Source organism: Salmo salar, chromosome ssa07 (genome assembly GCF_905237065.1).
Source record: "Salmo salar chromosome ssa07, Ssal_v3.1, whole genome shotgun sequence".
NCBI lineage: Eukaryota > Metazoa > Chordata > Actinopteri > Salmoniformes > Salmonidae > Salmo > Salmo salar.
In genome coordinates this window covers 59081911-59104050 of record NC_059448.1, presented here as the reverse complement: position 1 = coordinate 59104050, position 22140 = coordinate 59081911, and the positions used below count along the sequence as shown (strand labels likewise).

Sequence of the window (22140 nt, the reverse complement as noted above, 5' to 3'; positions counted from 1 at the left end):
TATTCTGAACAAAAATATAAACACAACATGTAAAGTCAAAGATCCCAGAAATGTTCCATACACACAAAAAGCTTATTTCTCTCAACATGTTGTGCACAAATTTATATGCATCCTTGTTAGTGAGCATTTCTCCTTTGACAAGATAATCCATCCACCTGACAGGTGTGGCATATCAAGAAGCTGATTAAACAGCATGATCATTATACAGGTGTACATTCTGCTGGGGACAATAAAAGGCCACTCTAAAATGTGCAGATTTGTCACACAGCATAAAGCCACAGACGTCTTAAGTTTTGAGGGAGCATGCAATTGTCATGCTGACTGCAGGAATGTCCAACAGTGCTGTGGCCAGATAATTTAATGTAAACTTCTCAACCATAAGCCACCTCCAATGTCATTTTAGAGAATTTGGCAGGACATCCAACAGGTCTCACAACTGTAGAACATGTCTGACCACACCTGCACAGGAGCTCCACATCCGGCTTCTTCACCTGCTGGATCATCTGAGACCAGCCACCCGGACAGCTGATGAAACTGTGGGTTTGCACAACCAAAGAATTTGTGCTCAAACTGTCAGAAACCGCGTCAGGGGAGCTCATCTGCGTGTTCGTCGACCTCGCCGGTATTTTGACCTGACTGCAGTTCGGCATTGTAACTGACTTCAGTGGACAAATGCTCACCTTTGATGGCCACTGGCAGCTGGAGAAATGTGCTCTTCACAGATGAATCCTGGTTTCAACTGTACCGGGCAGATGGCAGACAGCGTGTTTGGTGTCGTATTGGTAAGTGGTTTGTTGATGTCAACGTTGTGAACAGAGTGTCCCACGGTGGCAGGGGGGTTATGGTATGGGCAGGCATAAACTACAATGAACACAATTGCATTTTATCAATGGTAATTTGAATGCATAGAGATACCTTGACGAGATCCTGAGGCCCCTTGTCGTGCCATTCATCCGCCGCCATCACCTCATGTTTCAGCATTATTATGCACGGCCCCATGTCGCAAGGATCTGTACACAATTCCAGGAAGCTGTGCATGTCTCAATTCTTCCATGGCCTGCACACTCACCAGATATGTCAATCAGTGAGCATGTTTTGGGATGCTTTGCATCAACAGAATTCCACATGCCACAATCAACAGCCTGACCAACTCTAGGCGAAGGAGATGTGTGAGGCAAATGATGGTTACACCAGATACTGACTAGCTGTCTGATCCACACCCATACCTTTTTAAAGTTATCTTTGACCAACAGATGCATATCTGTATTTGCAGTCATGTTGAATCCATAGATAAGGGCCTGATGAATGAATTTACATTGACTGGTTTCCTTATAAGAACTGTAACTCAGTAAAATCTTTTCAATTGTTGCATGTTGAGTTTATATTTTTGTTCAATGTAGTATTAATGAAACTATTTGTTTTCATATTATAATTTTGTGTACGTATTTGGTTTTTATGTATTTTCAATTTTAACTTGTCATCTTCAATCATTTTAAATGGATTTTATACATCTGTGGTTGTATTGTGTTTTTACATTGTCAAATCTAATCCTCAAGCGGGTCACGGAAGGCACCTTCCACGTTGTTCATTATTTTCCATTGAACCCATAGCCCCTCGTTGATTATCCCTCACATAACATTGATTAGATGGTATGACTTGAATTGAAGGATTTTCCCTTTTGCCTTGACATTGGCAGGATGTTTTTACACAAGGAAGGGAATTATCCATATTACCTTTTAAAAGGGTATTTTTCTGTGTTTTCTTACAGTTTACAGTATATGTATTGTGGTTAGGGTTGTTTCTGGACAGGAATGCCAGGTCCACTTTGACATTATGCTGAAGTTTTTCTTAATGGAAATTCAGTCCACCACTGTGTCTTGTCTGATGTACAAATCTATAGATGGAATCCATTTAACATTCCCTATTTCTCCACTAAACCACTGGTTTGTTACTCATACACCGCATATCGTTGTAACAGGGGAGATGTTGTTTTTAGTTAGGCTATAGAAAATATAACAAGTAGTGAAATAACACAAACATTCTGAAAGCGGTTAAATATTTATTTCAAGAAAAATACACATAATCGTATTTAAAAAAAAACTTTTTAGATTTTTCCCAGTAATCAACATACACAATAGATAATCTACAGAATACAGGATGAATAAGGTTATAAAATATATATATTTTCCTATAAATGAAGAACGTTATTATCCCTAAACTACAACAGTGACTGATATATATATATAGTACATTAAAAATAGTAGTTTTATGTTAGTATATATATTTCATGAAAATAAAGGAGACCGCACACTCTAGGAGCTCAGATGCAAAAATGTAATATCCAACGTTTGGACAGCCAAGCTGTCTTCATCAGGGTATAAAACAAAGGTTATGTATTTCACCAACAGAAAATGAATGGCGCCAGACATCTGTATACCCAATGTGACATTTTATGCCTTTCCCTAACCTTAACCCAAACCTCAGTGAAGCAATACCTGAAATTAACCTAACATTAACCATAATCAATTAAGTTTTTTTTCGGCCGGTTGAATATCCAATTCCTAGTCCTATACATTGGGACGAATTTCAGCATAGTTTTTAATGACAGAAGAGAAGCGAATGACTTTGACCTCATTGGTTTTGGTCTTCTTGTCATCCCACTGGTACTCTGGAGACAACAGCTTGCTGGGCTTGTTGTAAAGCAGGTACCTGTTGAGGTGACTCTCCTCCTGCCAGGCAGCCTCGATGGAATTCCTCGCGTCCTCTTCAAGCTGATTCTGACATACCTTTGTTAGTGTGTACACATCCTCCACGGACCCTCCGAACACAGCCCCGGCGTAGTAGTAGTCTCCCTCATCCATGGGGATGTAGGCTGTCGAGGCTGGGCGCCGTTCATATGTGAAGAGGTCACGGGTCGCCTGGTAAAACCATGGGTGAATCACAGCAACCAGCCTGCCCAGAGACTCGGCCCCCCAGCGAGCGTGGAACTTGCTGTCCACGTCCAGACAGAAGATGTAGTCGGCCTCCCTGCTGATCTGACGTTCGATGGCTGTCTGAATGATCTCCATCCTCCGGGCTGATATCTCCTGCCAGCGGTTTGAACCTGGGACCTGGATCACACTCAAATGTCTCCCCTGGGACAGGTTCACTGATGGAACATCATCGGGACGATCAGTGAAAACGTAGTAGCGCACGTTGAAGTCGACCATGAAGTGCTTCTCTGCTGTCTCCAGGAAATCTTGGAGAAGGCGGACGTATCTGTCAGAATTTAAAGACACACAGGTAACTGACAAAATATAGGAAACATCAACATAAAGGGTACTTAATAGAGAGTTGGGCCACCACGAGCCACCTTGGGCCACCACCAGCCACCTTTGGCCACCACCAGCCACATTGGGCCACCACCAGCCACCTTGGTCCACCACCAGCCACCAGAACAGCTCTAATGCACCTTGGCAAAGATTCTACAAGTGTCTGAAATTTGGTGTTTTGTTGATGGTGGTGGAAACACTATCTCAGGCTCATTTGGATTGAGATCTGGTGACTGGCATATGGTTTACATCGTTTTCATGCTCATCAAACCATTAGGTGACCACTTGTGCCCTGTAAATGGGGGCATTGTTGATCTGGGGGCATAATGGTCAGCCCAGCCTTTTTATACATGACCGTTAGCATAATGGGATGTTCATTGCTTAATTAACTCAGAAACCACACCTGTGTGGAAGCACCTACATTCAATATACTTTGTATCCCTCATTTACTAGTGTTTTCCACTATTTTGTCAGTTACCTGTACATAACATAAGGGTTTAAGGTGCCTTGCTCAAGTGCACAATGGCAGTATCAGGCTCCTGCGATTCTGATGCCAGAAACCCTCTGTAACTGTATGGTCATTCTCATTGGACTGTATAGGACATACTTAACCGTTTCTGAACAGAAATTACAGTCTACCAGGAAATAAACAAAGTAGTACAGTTATTCAAATCTTAGCCAAGCTGTGAATCATGACATCATGATATTGTATTACCTGCCATGTGACATTAGCTGGTTATGTTCTCATACACTGAGTGGTTTTTTGTTGTCTTGCCCATTCACCATCGGAATGGCACACATACACAATCCATGTCTCAATTGTGTCGAGGCTTAACAATCCTTCTTTAACCTGTCTCCTCCCCTTCGTCTACACTGATTGAAGTGGATTTAACAAGTGACATCAATAAGGGATCATAGCTTTCACCTGGATTCACCTAGTCAGTCTGTTATGGAGAAAGCACGTGTTCATAATGTTTGTACACTCAGTGTAGTTTCAATGTTGTAAAAATAATGATAGTTTAACTTCCCTTTTGAATATTTTGGAAAAGTTGTAGGCTACTCACTTTCCAACGGCAAACACTGTTGTTGCTATGGTGAGGTTCATGGACTTGTAGATTATGTCGACGAGGTTAGGGTCAAAGGTTCCTTCCCAGACGATGGGTGCCAACCATGGGGTGACTGCCACCACATCAGTACGACTAAAGAAACAGAACAAGATCAAGCCTGACTGTGTTGTACTGATTATGATCTCAATGTTTACAGATATACAGATCAAACCTGACTGTGTTGTACTGATTATGATCTCAATGTTTACAGATATACAGATCAAGCCTGACTGTGTTGTACTGATTATGATCTCAATGTTTACAGATATACAGATCAAGCCTGACTGTGTTGTACTGATTATGATCTCAATGTTTACAGATATTCAGATCAAGCCTGACTGTGTGGTACTGATTATGATCTCAATGTTTACAGATATTCAGATCAAGCCTGACTGTGTGGTACTGATTATGATCTCAATGTTTACAGATATACAGATCAAGCCTGACTGTGTGGTACTGATTATGATCTCAATGTTTACAGATATACAGATCAAGCCTGACTGTGTTGTACTGATTATGATCTCAATGTTTACAGATATACAGATCAAGCTGGAATGTGTGGTACTGATTATGATCTCAATGTTTACAGATATACAGATCAAGCTGGAATGTGTGGTACTGATTATGATCTCAATGTTTACAGATATACAGATCAAGCCTGACTGTATTGTACTGATTATGATCTCAATGTTTACAGATATACAGATCAAGCCTGACTGTATTGTACTGATTATGATCTCAATGTTTACAGATATACAGATCAAGCCTGACTGTGTTGTACTGATTATGATCTCAATGTTTACAGATATACAGATCAAGCCTGACTGTATTGTACTTATTATGATCTCAATGTTTACAGATATACAGATCAAGCCTGACTGTGTTGTACTGATTATGATCTCAATGTTTACAGATATACAGATCAAGCTGGAATGTGTGGTACTGATTATGATCTCAATGTTTACAGATATACAGATCAAGCCTGACTGTGTTGTACTGATTATGATCTCAATGTTTACAGATATACAGATCAAGCTGGAATGTGTGGTACTGATTATGATCTCAATCTTTACAGATATACAGATCAAGCTGGAATGTGTGGTACTGATTATGATCTCAATGTTTACAGATATACAGATCAAGCTGGAATGTGTTGTACTGATTATTATCTCAATTGTTTTGCAAATAAAGGTCCTTGAAAAGATGTGTGGTATACTAGGCTACACGCTGATGTGGAAGTTAACAATGATAAGTAACTAACATAAGATAACAACACTACTCACCCCACCAAGACACTGGGCTGCTTGTACAATAGCCTGGGAGAACAAAATGTAATTCATTAGTTAATGAAGATATGCGCTGATGTTATTGCTCTCTCAAAAAAAGGTGCTAGTACCAAAAAGGGTTTTTAACATCACTATAAGGGAAACCTTTTTGGACTGTGGAGAACCTTTTGATATCTGTTTTTTGGATAATAATTCATAAAAAAATTGAATAATAGGATAGTAGTTAATTTTTTTATTTTATTTTGTTTCACCTTTATTTAACCAGGTAGGCAAGTTGAGAACAAGTTCTCATTTACAATTGCGACCTGGCCAAGATAAAGAAAAGCAGTTCGACAACATACAACAACAAAGAGTTACAAATGGAGTAAAACAAACATACAGTCAATGATACAGTAGAAAAATAAGTCTATGTACAATGTGAGCAAATGAGGTGAGATAAGGGAGGTAAAGGCAAAAAAAGACCATGGTGGCAAAGTAAATACAATATAGCAAGTAAAACACTGGAATGGTAGATTTGTAGTAGAAGAAAGTGCAAAGTAGAAATAGAAATAATGGTGTGCAAAGGAGCAAAATAAAAGAAATAAAATAAATAAATCCAGTAGGGGAAGAGGTAGTAGTTTGGGCTAAATTATAGATGGGCTATGTACGGTTTCAGTGATCTGTGAGCTGCTCTGACAGCTGGTGCTTAAAGCCAGTGAGGGAGATAAGTGTTTCCAGTTTCAGAGATTTTTGTAGTTCGTTCCAGTCAACCCAGTCTAATCTAGGTTGCTTTTTAAAAAAATGTATAAGGGTGGTTGCGATAATAACATTTGTATAATTTCCGTGTAGTTTTTTAATCCACGTGGTTTCACCCTTGGACGTAAACATGAAGTTTGTGGAGAACTGATTTGGGGGGTTGGTAATTAGGTAGTGGTGTGTTCTCCAGAGGCTGTGAGATTTAGTTACGTTAAGACTCTTTAACCTGTTAGGGCTAGGGGGCAGTATTGACACGGCTGGATAAAAAACGTACCCGATTTAATCTGGTTACCACTCCTACCCAGTAACTAGAATATGCATATACTTATTACATATGGATAGAAAATACCCTAAAGTTTCTAAAACTGTTTGAATGGTGTCTGTGAGTATAACAGAACTCAAATGGCAGGTCAAAACCTGAGAGATTCCTTTACAGGAAGTGGCCTGTCTGACCATTTCTGGAACTTCTTTGCCATCTCTATCTTTTACTAAGGATCTCTGCTCTAACGTGACACTTCCTACGTCGTCCATAGGCGCTCAGAGACCGGGAAAAACCTGAATGTCGTCATCCCAGCCCCAGGCTGAAACACATTATCACCTTTCTCAAGTGGCCGATCAAGGGACTCTGGGCTTAGGCGCGTGACCTGACCGCCCCCGTCTTTGTGATTTTTTCTTCTGTTTGCCGAAAAGGAGATTCCCGGTCGGAATATTATCGCTTTTCTACGAGAAAAATGGCATAAAAATTGATTTTAAACAGCGGTTGACATGCTTCGAAGTACGGTAATGGAATATTTAGAATTTTTTTGTCACGAATTGCGCCATACGCACGACCCTTCTTTACCATTTCGGATAGTGTCTGGAACGCACGAACAAAACGCCGCTATTCGGATATAACGATGGATTATTTTGGACCAAACCAACATTTGTTATTGAAGTAGCAGTCCTGGGAGTGCATTCTGACGAAGACAACAAAAGGTAATCAAACTTTTATAATAGTAAATATGATTATGGTGAGTGCTAAACTTGCCGGGTGTCTAAATAGCTAGCCCGTGATGCCTGGGCTATGTACTTAGAATATTGCAAAATGTGCTTTCACCAAAAAGCTATTTTAAAATCGGACATATCGAGTGCATAGAGGAGGTCTGTATCTATAATTCTTAAAATAATTGTTATGCTTTTTGTGAACGTTTATCATGAGTAATTTAGTAAAATGTTAGCGAATTCCCGGAAGTTTGCGGGGGTATGCTAGTTCTGAACGTCACATGCTAATGTAAAAAGCTGGTTTTTGATATAAATATGAACTTGATTGAACAAAACATGCATGTATTGTATAACATAATGTCCTAGGGTTGTCATCTGATGAAGATCATCAAAGGTTAGTGTTGCATTTAGCTGTCTTCTGGGTTTTTGTGACATTATATGCTAGCTTGAAAAATGGGTGTCTGATTATTTCTGGCTTGGTACTCTGCTGACATAATCTAATGTTTTGCTTTCGTTGTAAAGCCTTTTTGAAATCGGACAGTGTGGTTAGATTAACGAGAATCTTGTCTTTAAATAGCTGTAAAATAGTCATATGTTTGAGAAATTGAAGTAATAGGATTTTTAAGGTTTTGAAAATCGCGCCACAGGCTTCAAGTGGCTGTTACGTAGGTGGGACGAATTCGTCCCGCCTAGCCCATCGAGGTTAAGTTAGAGTGATTGAGGTTTGTATATTGTTTTGTGTTTTCAGTGTTCTATATTAAAAGTTAACATGAGCACTCAACCCACTGCGCCTTGGTCCCTTTCATACGACGACCGTTACAGAACTTCCCACCACCAGCGGACCAAGCAGCGGGGCCCAGGAAGAGGAAGGATCCTGGGCCAGGGAGAGAAGGGAGTGGAGGACATTTTGGACATGGGAGGAGGTAATGGCAGGGGACAAGACCCTGCCATGGAAACAGGTGGAGACAGCGAGGGAGGAACGACGAAAGTGGAGCGAAGTGCGGGCCCAACGGAGGATGCATGAGAGGCAGCCCCAATAATTTTTTGGGGAGGGGCACATGGGTAGTTTGGCTGGGCCAGGGTTAAGCCCCAAGCCAACTCCAGGTGCTTATCGGAGGCAGCTTGTTACTGGTCAGGCCCCGTGCTATGGGGTGATGTGCACGGCGTCGAGGCCGAGCATTCACAGGCCGGTGTGCGCGGTGCCAGCGCCCCGCATTTACCAGGGGGAAGCGGGCATCCAGCCAGTAAGGGTGGTACCAGTACTGCGCTCAAGACCGCCAGTGTGCCTTCACGGTCCAGTGTATCCTGTTCCTGCTCCTCGCACTAGCCCTGAGGTGCGTGTATCCAGTCTGGCACATCCAAAGCCAGCACCACGCACCAGGCCTCCAGTGCGTCAGCCCAGTCCAAATCGTCCTGTTCCTGCTCCCTGCACTAGCCTTGAGGTGCGTGTATCCAGTCTGGCATCTCCAGTACTAGCCCCACACACCAGGCCTCCAGTGCGTCAGCCCAGTCCAACTCGTCCTGTTCCTGCTCTCCGCACTAGCCTTGGGGTGCGTGTCTCCAGTCTGGTACCTCCACTACCAGCCCCACGCATCAGGCTTTCAGTGCGCAGTCCCCGTCCAGAGCTTCCGACGACAGTGCCCTGTCCAGAGCTTCCGACGACAGTGCCCCGTCCAGAGCTTCCGACGACAGTGCCCCGTCCAGAGCTTCCGACGACAGTGCCCCGTCCAGAGCTTCCGACGACAGTTCCCCGTCCAGAGCTTCCGACGACAGTGCCCCGTCCAGAGCTTCCGACGACAGTGCCCCGTCCAGAGCTTCCGACGACAGTGCCCCGTCCAGAGCTTCCGACAATAGTGCCCCGTCCAGAGTGTCCGACGACAGTGCCCCGTCCAGAGCTTCAGACGACAGTGCCCCGTCCAGAGTGTCCGACGTGTCTGACGTCTCCAGTCTATTGCGTGGGGCTGGTTTTCAGTGTTCTATATTAAAAGTTAACATGAGCACACAACCCGCTGCGCCTTGGTCCCTTTCATACGACGACCGTTACACCTGCATCGAAATCGCTAAGCAGTTTATTATGCTTGTACAAGCATTATGCCGATGCTTGTATCGCTTTATCGTAAACATGTGTTCAATGACGTCCAAAGCTTCGAAAACAACCACCTGATTGGTTTGGTATTGGTGGAAGACCAAAAGTCTGCACTACGGCGTGTGCCACGTCATTTATAATCATTTGACGATTAAACGATGAAACGTTTGTGGAGGACTGATTTGGGGTTGGTAACTTTTGACTAGTAATTCATTTGATTAATAATACGGTGTTTTCTATTCCATGAAAAATAAAAAAAACTCTGGGTTTCTGTTACGGCTTGGTAGTCGTGGTGGAGGAATGAGGCGCAGGAAGCAGCGAACACAGGGTAGTGGTGTTTTTAATATACACTCACACAAAAACAAATGTTCCCAAACACAGGGGAGAAAACAAATACGGCGTAAAACAACGCCGACACGAACATAAGCTGTCTGACAAGAAACAATCCCGCACAACACGGAAGCGGGCCAGCTAAATTAAATAACCCCGCTAATTAACTAAACTGAACACAGGTGCCCAAAACCCAAAAAAGGGAAAACCAAAAAGGGAATCGGTGGCAGCTAATAGGCTGGTGACGACGACCTCCAAGCGCCACCCGAGCAGGAGGGGGGCGCCACCGTCGGTGGGAATCGTGACAGTTTCTGTTAGGATGGAACGGAAAATGTGGCGCCTGTACAACGTGACGGTCGGCAGTACAGTACTGGGCTATTTAGCTAAAGAATCCCTGTGTAGTGCGGACAGGAGACCGGGGTTCAATTCCCTGACGGGGAAGAAGGAGTAGGCTGTCCTTGTAAATAATAATTTGTTCTTAACTGATTCCATATGTGTTATTTCATAGTTGTGATGTCTTTACTATTATTCTACAATGTAGAAAATAGTAAAAATAAAGAAAAATCCTGGAATGAGTAGGTGTGTCCAAACTGGTACTCTTCGTAACTCAACATTTTTATTATGTATCTCGACAGAATAGACAGATCAGAGCAAATGGCTGTCACACTATCTAATGTCACGTAAGACAATTTTTGTATATTTTTTATTTAACCTTTATTTAACTGGGCAAGTCAGTTAAGAACAAATTCTTATTTACAATAACAGCCTAGGAACAGCCTAGGAACTGCCTTGTTCAGGGGCAGAATGACTAAACTTTACATTGTCAGCTCAGGGATTAGATCTAGCAACATTTTCGGTTACTGGCCCAACGCTCTAACCACTACCTGTCGCCACGAAATGTATGTATCTTTCCAAGATTGACGAAGTGTAACATGAAAAAGGAATTTGAAGTAAATGGCAACCAAAGTCAAATTTAAGAATCATTGTGGAAAAAGAGGATCTTAACAGTGACCCCCAGGCTCTTCCACATCAGGAAACACATAAATACTGGTATCAGAATCACTTTATTTGACAAGTACATTTGCACATAGGCCTACCTGTAATGTAACTTAATGAATAGCTGCTGCCAGCAATAGACAATGTACAAACAGAATACAGACACAAAGTCAACACATAAAACTCTGGAGTAAAGCTGATTGACAGTGAGGATATTTACAGATGGGAAATATCTGCAGACTCAAGCTCAACTGGTAGAACTGGTAAACTGGCGAACAGCAAACTTTAAAGCTGACAAAGTACTATGTGAAACAGTCTAGTTACCTCGTTGCAGAAGAAGCTGTGGCCAGGCAAAGGCAAATGTTTAGATTCTCACATTGATTTATGATGTATAGACTCATTCTTTAGATAATATTACATTTATTTGGTGTTTTTTTTACATTTTCATGACATTATCAATCATTTCAGATAGCTGTATGTATTCATGTGTTAAAGCTACATTCAAATCTTTTAATTTGACAAGTTAATTAATTTCACTCGTACATTTTAGCCCAGTATGTCTTTACTCTTTTGGCCCGTTGTCATCCCATCCCTCCTGACAGTACCACTGCATGCTTCCAGAGGGAGGAGAGAGAGGATTGGACTGGACTTCCCATCCCTCTTGTGGCTCGTTTGTCTCTGTGTCCCATTGTTTGCATTGTTTGTGTGTGTGTGTGTGTGTGTGTTTCACACCTCTGTGTGAAGCACTGTCCAGACATTGTCCAAATAATCGTATTCATTATGATGGAAAACTGCTCCTAGATCAGCACTCCTAATCTGAGATGCTTTGTGGACAGAGCTGATCTTGCTGCTGCTCTCTCTCACCTGGCCAGTTGTGAGGGCCAGTTTATAATGCCCTTGACCTGCTACGTCCAGTATGGGAAGGGAGCTCACTGAAGGAGATGATGTGCTTAATGTCACCAGCAGGGAATTTGTAACAAAGTGTCATTTTTTTTGTGTATTTATTTTGAATTACAGTAATGTAGATTTGTAAAATGTGTCAACTGTAATGATCTTACAGCAATATTGATCCCTTTATATTAATTATGTTATTCCCCACAGAGAAGATGAGGATTCCCCCCCACTGCTGTCTCTAATGCTGCCTGTACTGAAGGTTCAACCTCCATCACTCCACAAAGGCCCCAGTCCTCTTCCACTACCCCCACTGCGGGCACTGGCACCACACCCCTCTGGTGCCAGTTCATCTCAACCCTCAGTTTCCTGTAATCCATGATCAGCTCCTTTGTCTTGCTGATGTTGAGGGAGAGGTTTTTGTCCTGGCACCAAACTGCCAGGTCTCTAAGCTGTCTCGTCGTCGTCAGTGATCAGCGCCGTGTCATTGGCAAACTTAATGATGGTGTTGGAGTCATGTGCGGCCACGCAGTCCTGGGTGAACAGGGAGAACAGGAGAAGGCTAAGCACACACCCCTAAGGGGCCCCCGTGTTGAGGCTCAGCATGGCGGATTTGTTTTTGCCAAACCTCACAACCTGGGTGCGGCCCTTCAGGAAGTCCAGTGGTCGATTTCAGAGGGAGGTGTTTATTCCCTGGGTCCTTAGATTAGTGAGGAGCTTGGAGGGCACTATGGTGTTAAACACTGAGCTGTAGTCATTGAACAGCATTCTCACATAAGTGTTCCTTTTGTCCAGGTGGGAAAGGGCAGTGTGGAGTACAATAGAGATTGCGTCATATATGGATCTGTTGGGACAGTATGCAAATTGGAGTGGGTCCAGGGTGTCTGGGATGATGGTGTTGATATGAGCCATGACCAGCCTTTCAAACGATTTCATGGACACAAATGTGAGTGCTACGGTGCAATAGTCATTTAGAAGGAAAAGGGGATACTTCATTGGTAGTACAACTGAATGCGTTCAACTGAAATGTGTCTTCCGCATGTAACCCAACCCCTCTGAATCCGAGAGCTGCTGGGGGCTGCATTACTCAACATCCACATCATCAGCACCCGGGGAACAGTGAGTTAACTGCCTTGCTCAGGGGCAGAACGACAGACGGCTTAACTTGGCGTTCTTGGGTATGGGGATTATGGTGGTCTGCTTGAAACATCTGGACATTACAGACTGGGCCATGGAGAGGTTGAAAATGTCAGTGAAGATACTTGCCAGCTGGTCAGCGCATGCTCTGAGTACATGTCGTGGTAATCCATCCCTGTCCTGCAGCCTTGTGAATGTTAACCTGTTTAAAGGTCTTACTCACATTGGCTACGGAGAGTGTAATCACACAGTTGTACATAACAGCTGGTGCTCTCATTCATGGTTCAGTGTTGCTTGCCTCGAAGCGAGCATAGAAGGCATTTAGCTTGGTTGTTAGGCTCGCGTCACTGGTGCAGCTTGCGTCTGGGTTTCCCTTTATAATCCGTAATAGTTTCCAAGCCCTGCCACATCTGACGAGCAACAGAGCCGGTGTAGTAGGATTCAATCTTAATCCTGTATTGATGCTTTGCCTGTTTGATGGTTCGTCTGAGGACTTTGTGAGATTTCTGGATTAGTGTCCCACTCTTTGAAAGCGGTAGCTCTAGCCTTTAGCTTAGTGCAGATGTTGCCTTTAATCCATGACTGTTGTTTAGGATATGTACGTACGGTCACTGTGGGGACGACGTTGTCGATGCATAATCCAATCGGTGCAAAACAGTCCTGAAACTTACTGTCTGCTATGGACAACTTCCGTATCGCTGGTACATCTTGTTTTAGTTTTTGCTTGTAAACAGAAATTAAGAGGATGGTGTTATGGCCAAATTTGCCAAATGCAAGGTGAGGAAGAGCTTTGTATGTGTCTCTGTGTGTAGAATAGCGGTGATCTAGAGTTTTTTTTGCATGTTGTCTGTTGATAAATGGATTTTGTCTGCTTGAGATTGGAGTCTGCGGTTTGATGGCTGGTCTGGTGGAATATTTAACTGTTTGTCTGTGTCCTTGTGTTTGGGGAGGGGAAGGGGTTGGGTCTGGGTTGGCAGTTAAATGTGCAAGAGATTTTCATCCATGTGGATAAAAAAAACGACATTAAAATTCCACTAATTATTTTGTTCTAGAAATTGTTGCTGATGTACTCAGAGCCAGATTCATTGCGGTGAAGAAACTAACGCCCATGGGCGTGGCGTAGAGTTTGGCCAGGAGCATGGAGTTTGGGTTGCCAGCCAAATGGTGAATGATGGGACAGTAAAATACTGATACACACCTTTCTGGAGAGACGATGTTCTGTACTCTGCTCCTGAATATGGGCTTACTCAGGCTGTATGAGTAGAAAGACATAGTACAATGATTAATGACAACTGTGGCTGTACAGTATACATAATACACATACAGTATCTGTGTAGCTCTTAGTGTTGGGCACCGATATGGAAACTCTATATCGATGTCAGTTGCATTTTTTTCAAACTGAAATCAATATCATATCGATTTTTATGAGTAACGTAATTATACATCATATTGGTTTTATGAATAACCTGAGGGTGTGCTAGCGAATCCGATGCCTCTTCCATAGAGCTAAAAACCATTGATGTTACAGATGCTGTGAGACATGCAAGCTGAGAACGGATCAAAGACTGTTGTGTTGTGGACAAATGGTTTCCTCTATATTTTTTATTTACATTCCAAGTAGAATAGCAGCCTTTATGAGTATTATAATAGTAATAACACTGTATCTAAAGATTATTAAAAAACAATATCCATCCTGAACACTTAACTAACTCTCCCAACTTCACACACACACAGGAGGGGGAAGCGGCAGCAGAGGGAGAAAAATATTATAAAGTAGAGAATCCCACACACACGTGCAGAAGGTTAATTTGTTTTGCCACCAGGAAGAGGAGTCCGATGTTTTCAGCAACTCAGCCAATCCATTGGGAATAACATTGCAACTGTGTCAGTGTTTCATTGTCTGTTCACTTCCATGGCTTTGTGAAGTCCAGACAACTGCATGCTGATTTCCCATTAGGACAACTGGGAATTTTCTGTCGGCATAACTTTATTTCAACAAACATAATTGTTAATGGATAGTTCATGGATAGCCTACTCACAGACACAATGAGAGAACCAATACATGATGGTTTAACCTTAATACACATTGGAAACTGTTGAGCATGAAAAACCCAGCAACGTTGCAATTCTTGACACAAACCGATGAGCCTCTCACCTACTACCAAACCCCGTTCAAAGACACTTAAATCTTTTGTTTTTTCCATTCACCCTTTGAATGGCACACATATGCAATCCATGTCTCAATTCTCTCGAGTCATAAATCCTTCTTTAACCTGTCTCCTCCCCTTCATCTACACTGATTGAAGTGGATTTAGTAAGTGACATCAGTAAGGGATCATAGCTTTCACCTGGATTCACCTGTCAGTTTATGTCATGGAAAGACAGTGTCCTTAATGTTTTGTACACTCAGTGAGTAAACGCAGCATGTAAAGTGTTGGTCCCATGTTTCATGAACTGAAATAAAACATCTCAGAAATGTTATTTCTCTCAAATGTTGTGCACAAATGTGTTTACATCCCTGTTGGTGAGCATTTGTCATTTGCCAAGATATCCATCCACCTGACAGGTGTGTCATATCAAGAAGCTGATTAAAGATCATTACACAGGTGCACCTTCTGCTGGGGACAATAAAAGGCCACTCTAAAATGTGTAGTTTTGTCACACAACACAATGCTACAGATGTCTCATGTTTTGAGGGGAGTGTGCAATTGGCATGCTGACTCCACCAGAGCTACTGCCAGAGAATTGAATGTTCATTTCTCTAACATAAGCCGCCTCCAATGTTTTTTTAAAGAATTTGGTAGTACGTCCAACAGGCTCCAAGTGTGAGCCAAGTCAGGAAGAACTGGTACTCACTAAGCAAGTAGTGTGACGTCCGATACACACATATGGTTTTGATTAAGTATTGTAGTTTGTTAAACCATTTTTTCACAATGTGAAAACAACCAAACCAAATGGAAAAATACTATGGAACAAATAATCAAACCTTGATTTCACTATAGCAAACAAACTGTAAGAAAATGCCCCTTTTTTATGCATGCCATTGTGATAACAACAGACTGATCCAAATTGCTAGTTGGGTCATGGGGTTGGGATTTTCCGATGGGTCTGGGTTTGTTGGAACCAAAGCTAATGGTTGTTGGTTTGCTCTTAGTGGGACTATAATTTGTTGGTTTTATCCAGTTGAACCTCTGAACCAGTTTGAAAGCAATGGGAAGCTTGTTGATGGCCCATCAGCAGGCCGTTAAGTATGCTACGTTGAAGGCCTATGAGATGGTTTTGTTCCTCCAGGAACAGTCATGTTTGCTCTCTTTCATAATAGTGTAGGGTAACAGCAACGATGAACCAATATCACAATGTGACTTGTTCACATCCTTATTGGTGCTCACCATTAGTAACTGTGTACAGTACATCTCTGTTATCCTGTCTGGGCTAGGGGGGCAGTATTTTCACGGCCGGATGAAAAACGTACCCAATTTAAAACAGGTTACTACTCTGGCTCAGAGACTAGAATATGCATATTATTAGTAGATTTGGATAGAAAACACTCTGAAGTTTCTAAAACTGTTTGAATGGTGTCTGAGTATAACAGAACTCATATGGCAGGCAAAAACCTGAGAAAAAATCCAACCAGGAAGTGGATTGTAGTTTTTCAAGACTGGGCCTATTCAGTATACAGTGACTTAGGGTTCAATTTGCACTTACTAAGGCTTCCACTATATGTCAACAGTCTTTAGAACGTGTTTCAGGCTTTTGCAGTCAACAGAGAGCGATCAAGACCTCCTGGAGTCTGATGACCGAGAGAATGACAGGCCACAATTACGCGCATTCATGTGAGGAGGTAGTTGTGTTCCAAAACGTTTTTCAAGACACTGGAATCGTCCGGTTGGAATATTATTGAAGTTCTAAGTTAAAAAGGCCCTAAAGATTGATGTTTTCCAACGTTTGACATGTTTCAACGAACGTAAATATAACTTTTTGTCGTGAAATTTTCTGTGCGCTTCCTACATTTGGATTAGCTTACTGAACGCACAAACAACAAGGAGTTATTTGGACATAAATTATGGACTTTATCGAACAAAACAACATTTGTGGACCTGGGATTCCTGGAAGTGCCTTCTGATGAAGATCAAAGGTAAGTGAATATTTCTAATGCTATTTATGATTTTAAATGACTCCAAAATGGCGGGTATCTGTATAGCCTGGTGTATTTTTCTGAGGGCAGTACTCAGATTATTGCAAAGTGTGCTTTCCCCGTGAAGCCTTTTTGAAATCTGTCACAGCGGTTGCATAAAGGAGATGTTCATCTATAATTCTTTGAATAACAGTTTAATATTTTATCAACGTTTATGATGACAATTTTTGTAAATTGCTGTGCTGATTCACAGGCAGTATTGGAGGCAAAATATTTTCTGAATGTCACGCGCCAATGCAAAATGCTGTTTTTTGATATAAATATGAACTTTATGGAACAAAACATACATGTATTGTGTAACATAATGTCCTAGGAGTGTCATCTGATGAGGATCGTCAAAGGTTAGTGCTTCATTTCACTGTGTTTTGGGTTTTATTGACATTGTCTATGTACTCTCCTAACATAATCTAATGTTTTGCTTTCGCTGTAAAGCCTTTTTGAAATCGGACAATGTGGTTACATCAAGGAGACGTGTATCTTTAAAATGGTTTAAAATAGTCGTATGTTTGAGAAAGCTGAATTATTACATTTTGTTGTTTTTCAATTTGCCGCCCTGATATTTCACTGGCTGTGTCCCGCAGGTGGGACGCTACCGTCCCACCTAGCCCATAGAAGTGATGTCATCTCTGAAAATGATCTAACGGGTAACATTAAGGAAATAGAAAGGAGTGTTTATTAAAAGTATCAAGTACCATGACTTGTTGCGAGAATTTCTCAGTTTATATCAAATCAAATTTATTTATATAGCCCTTCGTACATCAGCTGATATCTCCAAGTGCTGTACAGAAACCCAGCCTAAAACCCCAAACAGCAAGCAAAGCATGTGAAAGAAGCACGGTGGCTAGGAAAAACTCCCTAGGAAAAACTCCCTAGAAAGGCCAAAAACCTAGGAAGAAACCTAGAGAGGAACCAGGCTATGAGGGGTGGCCAGTCCTCTTCTGGCTATGCAGGGTGGATATTATAACAGAACATGGTCAAGACGTTAAAATGTTCATAAATGACCAGCATGGTCAAATAATAATAATCATAGTAGTTGTCGAGGGTGCAACAAGCACGTCCGGTGAACGGGTCAGGGTTCCATAGCCGCAGGCAGAACAGTTGAAACTGGAGCAGCAGCACAGCCAGGTGGACTGGGGACAGCAAGGAGTCATCATACCAGGTAGTCCTGAGGCATGGTCCTAGGGCTCAGGTCCTCTGAGAGAAAGACAGAAAGAGAGAAAGATAGAATTAGAGAGAGCATATTTAAATTCACTCAGGACACCGGATAAGACAAGAGAAATACTCCAGATGTAACAGACTGACCCTAGCCCCCCGACACATAAACTACTGCAGCATAAATACTGGAGGCTGAGACAGGAGGGATCAGAAGACACTGTGGCCCCATCCGATGATACCCCCGGACAGGGCCAAACAGGCAGGATATAACCCCACCCACTTTGCCAAAGCACAGCCCCCACACCACTAGAGGGATGTCTCCAACCACCAACTTATAATAATATTCCACCTGCCCTACCCAGAACGTAATAATATTCCACCTGCTCTACCCAGAACGTAATAATATTCCACCTGCCCTACCCAGAACGTAATAATATTCCACCTGCCCTACCCAGAACGTAATAATAATCCACCTGCCCTACCCAGAACGTAATAATATTCCACCTGCCCTACCCAGAACGTAATAATATTCCACCTGCCCTACCCAGAACGTAATAATATTCCACCTGCTCTACCCAGAACGTAATAATATTCCACCTGCTCTACCCAGAACGTAATAACATTCCACCTGCCCTACCCAGAACGTAATAACATTCCACCTGCCCTACCCAGAACGTAATAATATTCCACCTGCTCTACCCAGAACGTAATAATATTCCACCTGCCCTACCCAGAACGTAATAATATTCCACCTGCCCTACCCAGAACGTAATAATATTCCACCTGCTCTACCCAGAACGTAATAATATTCCACCTGCCCTACCCAGAACGTAATAATATTCCACCTGCCCTACCCAGAACGTAATAATATTCCACCTGCCCTACCCAGAACGTAATAATATTCCACCTGCCCTACCCAGAACGTAATAATATTCCACCTGCTCTACCCAGAACGTAATAATATTCCACCTGCCCTACCCAGAACGTCAAAATATTCCACCTGCTCTACCCAGAACGTAATAATATTCCACCTGCCCTACCCAGAACGTAATAATATTCCACGTGCCCTACCCAGAACGTAATAACATTCCACCTGCTCTACCCAGAACGTAATATAGATTCTTTCCAGACAAGGCATTTTTTTAGTTGCTTGCATCTTTTTATTCAGACCTTATTTGGAAGTACATAAAGGTCGTGACGGCAGTAATGACGATAGTTGCTCAGAGAAACTCCATTCTCTGGAAGCTAATTCCCATATATATTTTGACATTATTAAGCTTGAAAAGCTGGTGAATGTCAAATTGAAAGGCTGCTTCCTTGGTTTAAAGTGGAACTGACTGCGCTTTAGAAACATGAAATCATATTAAAATCTGTTCATTTACAACCCAGGAATTTCTGACAAGAGAGCACTTAGATTTGGTAATTTTCACGGTTTCATAAATTCATAGAATGTTTGGGAATTATGTATAGTAAGTCATTTGTGAAAATTCCATAGCAATATAGAGTGGGAAAGTGGCCTTGCGTTTGGACAATTTAATAGACACTGCAGTAAATAAACCATCTTTCTTGTCCAGGACCAGAGTCTATGCAGACTGGTGCACCATAGCCAATCAGAACTACAGTAGGACTATATACAAACATGCCATTTGCACACAGGCCTGTCATCATTCACTATGAACTGGACTGTGTTTACAGGCAGTAGGGCCTGCCATCATTCACTATGAACTGGACTGTGTGTTTACAGGAAGTAGGGCCTGTCATCATTCACTATGAACTGGACTGTGTGTTTACAGGAAGTAGCAACATAGCGACTTTAGGTCAATAGAACACATTCACCAAAAGCCACAAAATACACCTGAATGGATTTCTGTAAATATGTAAATACCATGGGAGTCCTCTTACATTTGGGAACTTTTATAGTCCTGTTGATCAAACAATCATGACAAGGTAGGCTATCTTTTCCTATATGCACATCGACAACAAGATCAACAACTAATGCTAGTCAGAGCAAGATTATCTCAAATCTAATGGAGGAACATTAGATAAACCCTCTCAAACTGTTTCAGCGAGTTGGTCATCAAACCTGCACTGATAAGCAACGGGGAATTGTAGCCTCCTCGTCCTTCTGCTGCTTGCCTGCCAATGCATGCTTGTCCCAACCAAGCACCCAGGCTAACTGGCTAAAGTTGGGCGGCAGGTAACCTAGTGGTTAGAGTGTTGGGCCAGTAACCGAAAGGTTGGTGGATCAAGTCCCTGAGCTGACAAGGTTAAAAATCTGTTGACAAGGTAAAAATCTGCCCCTGAACAAGGCAGTTAAAACCTGTTAGGGCTAGGGGGCAGTATTGACACAGCTGGATAAAAAAACGTACCCGATTTAATCTGGTTACTACTCCTGCCCAGTAACTAGAATATGCATATAATTATTGGCTTTGGATAGAAAACACCCTAAAGTTTCTAAAACTGTTTGAATGGTGTCTGTGAGTATAACAGAACTCCTATGGCAGGCCAAAACCTGAGAAGATTTCAAGCAGGAAGTGGCCTGTCTGAGAAGTAGTGTTTCATCTTGGCTCTTTTTATTGAAGACTCAGGATCTGTGCAATAACGTGACACTTCCTACGTCTTCCATAGGGTCTCAGAGCCCGGGAAAAAGTTGAACGATATCGAGGCAGGCTCTGGCTGAAACACTTTATCGCTTTTGGCAAGTGGCCACTCAGAGTACTATGGGCTTAGGCGCGCGCCCGCGTCGACCGAATGCTTTCTTTTCTTTTGTCTGTTTATCTAAACGCAGATTCCCGGTCGGAATATTATCGCTTTTTTATGAGAAAAATGGCATAAAAATTGATTTTAAACAGCGGTTGACATGCTTCGAAGTACGGTAATGGAATATTTAGAATTCTTTTGTCACGAATTGCGCCATGCTCGTCACCCTTAGTTACCCTTTAGGATAGTGTCTAGAACGCACATACAAAACGCAGCTGTTTGGATATAACGATGGATCATTTTGAACCAAACCAACATTTGTTATTGAAGTAGAAGTCCTGGGAGTGCATTCTGACGAAGACAACAAAGGTAATAACATTTTTCTTATAGTAAATCTGACTTTGATGAGTGCTAAACCTGCTAGGTGTCTAAATAGCTAGCCCTGTGATGCCGGGCTATCTACTGAGAATATTGCAAAATGTGCTTTCACCGAAAAGCTATTTTAAAATCGGACATATCGAGTGCATAGAGGAGTTCTGTATCTATAATTCTTAAAATAATTGTTATGCTTTTTGTGAACGTTTATCGTGAGTAATTTAGTAAATTCACCGGCAGTGTTCGGTGGGAATGCTAGTCACATGCTAGTCACATGCTAATGTAAAAAGCTGGTTTTTGATATAAATATGAACTTGATTGAACAAAACATGCATGTATTGTATAACATAATGTCCTAGGTTTGTCATCTGATGAAGATCAAAGGTTAGTGCTGCATTTAGCTGTGGTTTTGGTTTTTGTGACATTATATGCTAGCTTGAAAAATGGGTGTCTGATTATTTCTGGCTCGGTACTCTGCTGACATAATCTTATGTTTTGCTTTCGTTGTAAAGCCTTTTTGAAATCGGACAGTGTGGTTAGATTAACGAGAGTCTTATCTTTAAAATGGTGTAAAATAGTCATATTTTTGAAAAATTGAAGTAATATCATATTTAAGGTATTTGAATAACGCGCCACAGGATTCAACTGGCTGTTGAGTAGCCCATAGAGGTTAACAGACTGTTCCTAGGCCGTCCTTGTAAAGAAGAATTTGTTCTTAACTGACTTGCCTAGTTAAATAAAGGTTAAATAAAAAATAAAAGTTGGCTAGCTAGCTACACAAATGAGAGAACACCTCACTCTGCCCATTTGACTCACCCCAGAATGCAAACACCCTTGTTAGGCTGTTTGCATGTTA

The 22140-nt window shown here is 42.0% G+C and overlaps 1 protein-coding gene across 1 annotated transcript in view; it reads right to left on the bottom strand.

The window, feature by feature from the left end:
- Positions 1-14131, bottom strand: part of LOC106592470 (uncharacterized) — a 66693-nt gene extending 52562 nt beyond the window's left edge. The window contains exons 1-3 of the mRNA XM_045722383.1: positions 14058-14131; positions 5701-5733; positions 4376-4510 (exon numbers count right to left, since the gene is read on the bottom strand). Coding sequence (XP_045578339.1) covers positions 4376-4510; positions 5701-5733; positions 14058-14131 — 242 coding nt within the window. The remainder of the gene's footprint in view (positions 1-4375; positions 4511-5700; positions 5734-14057) is intronic.
- Between the last annotated feature and the right edge of the window lie 8009 nt (positions 14132-22140).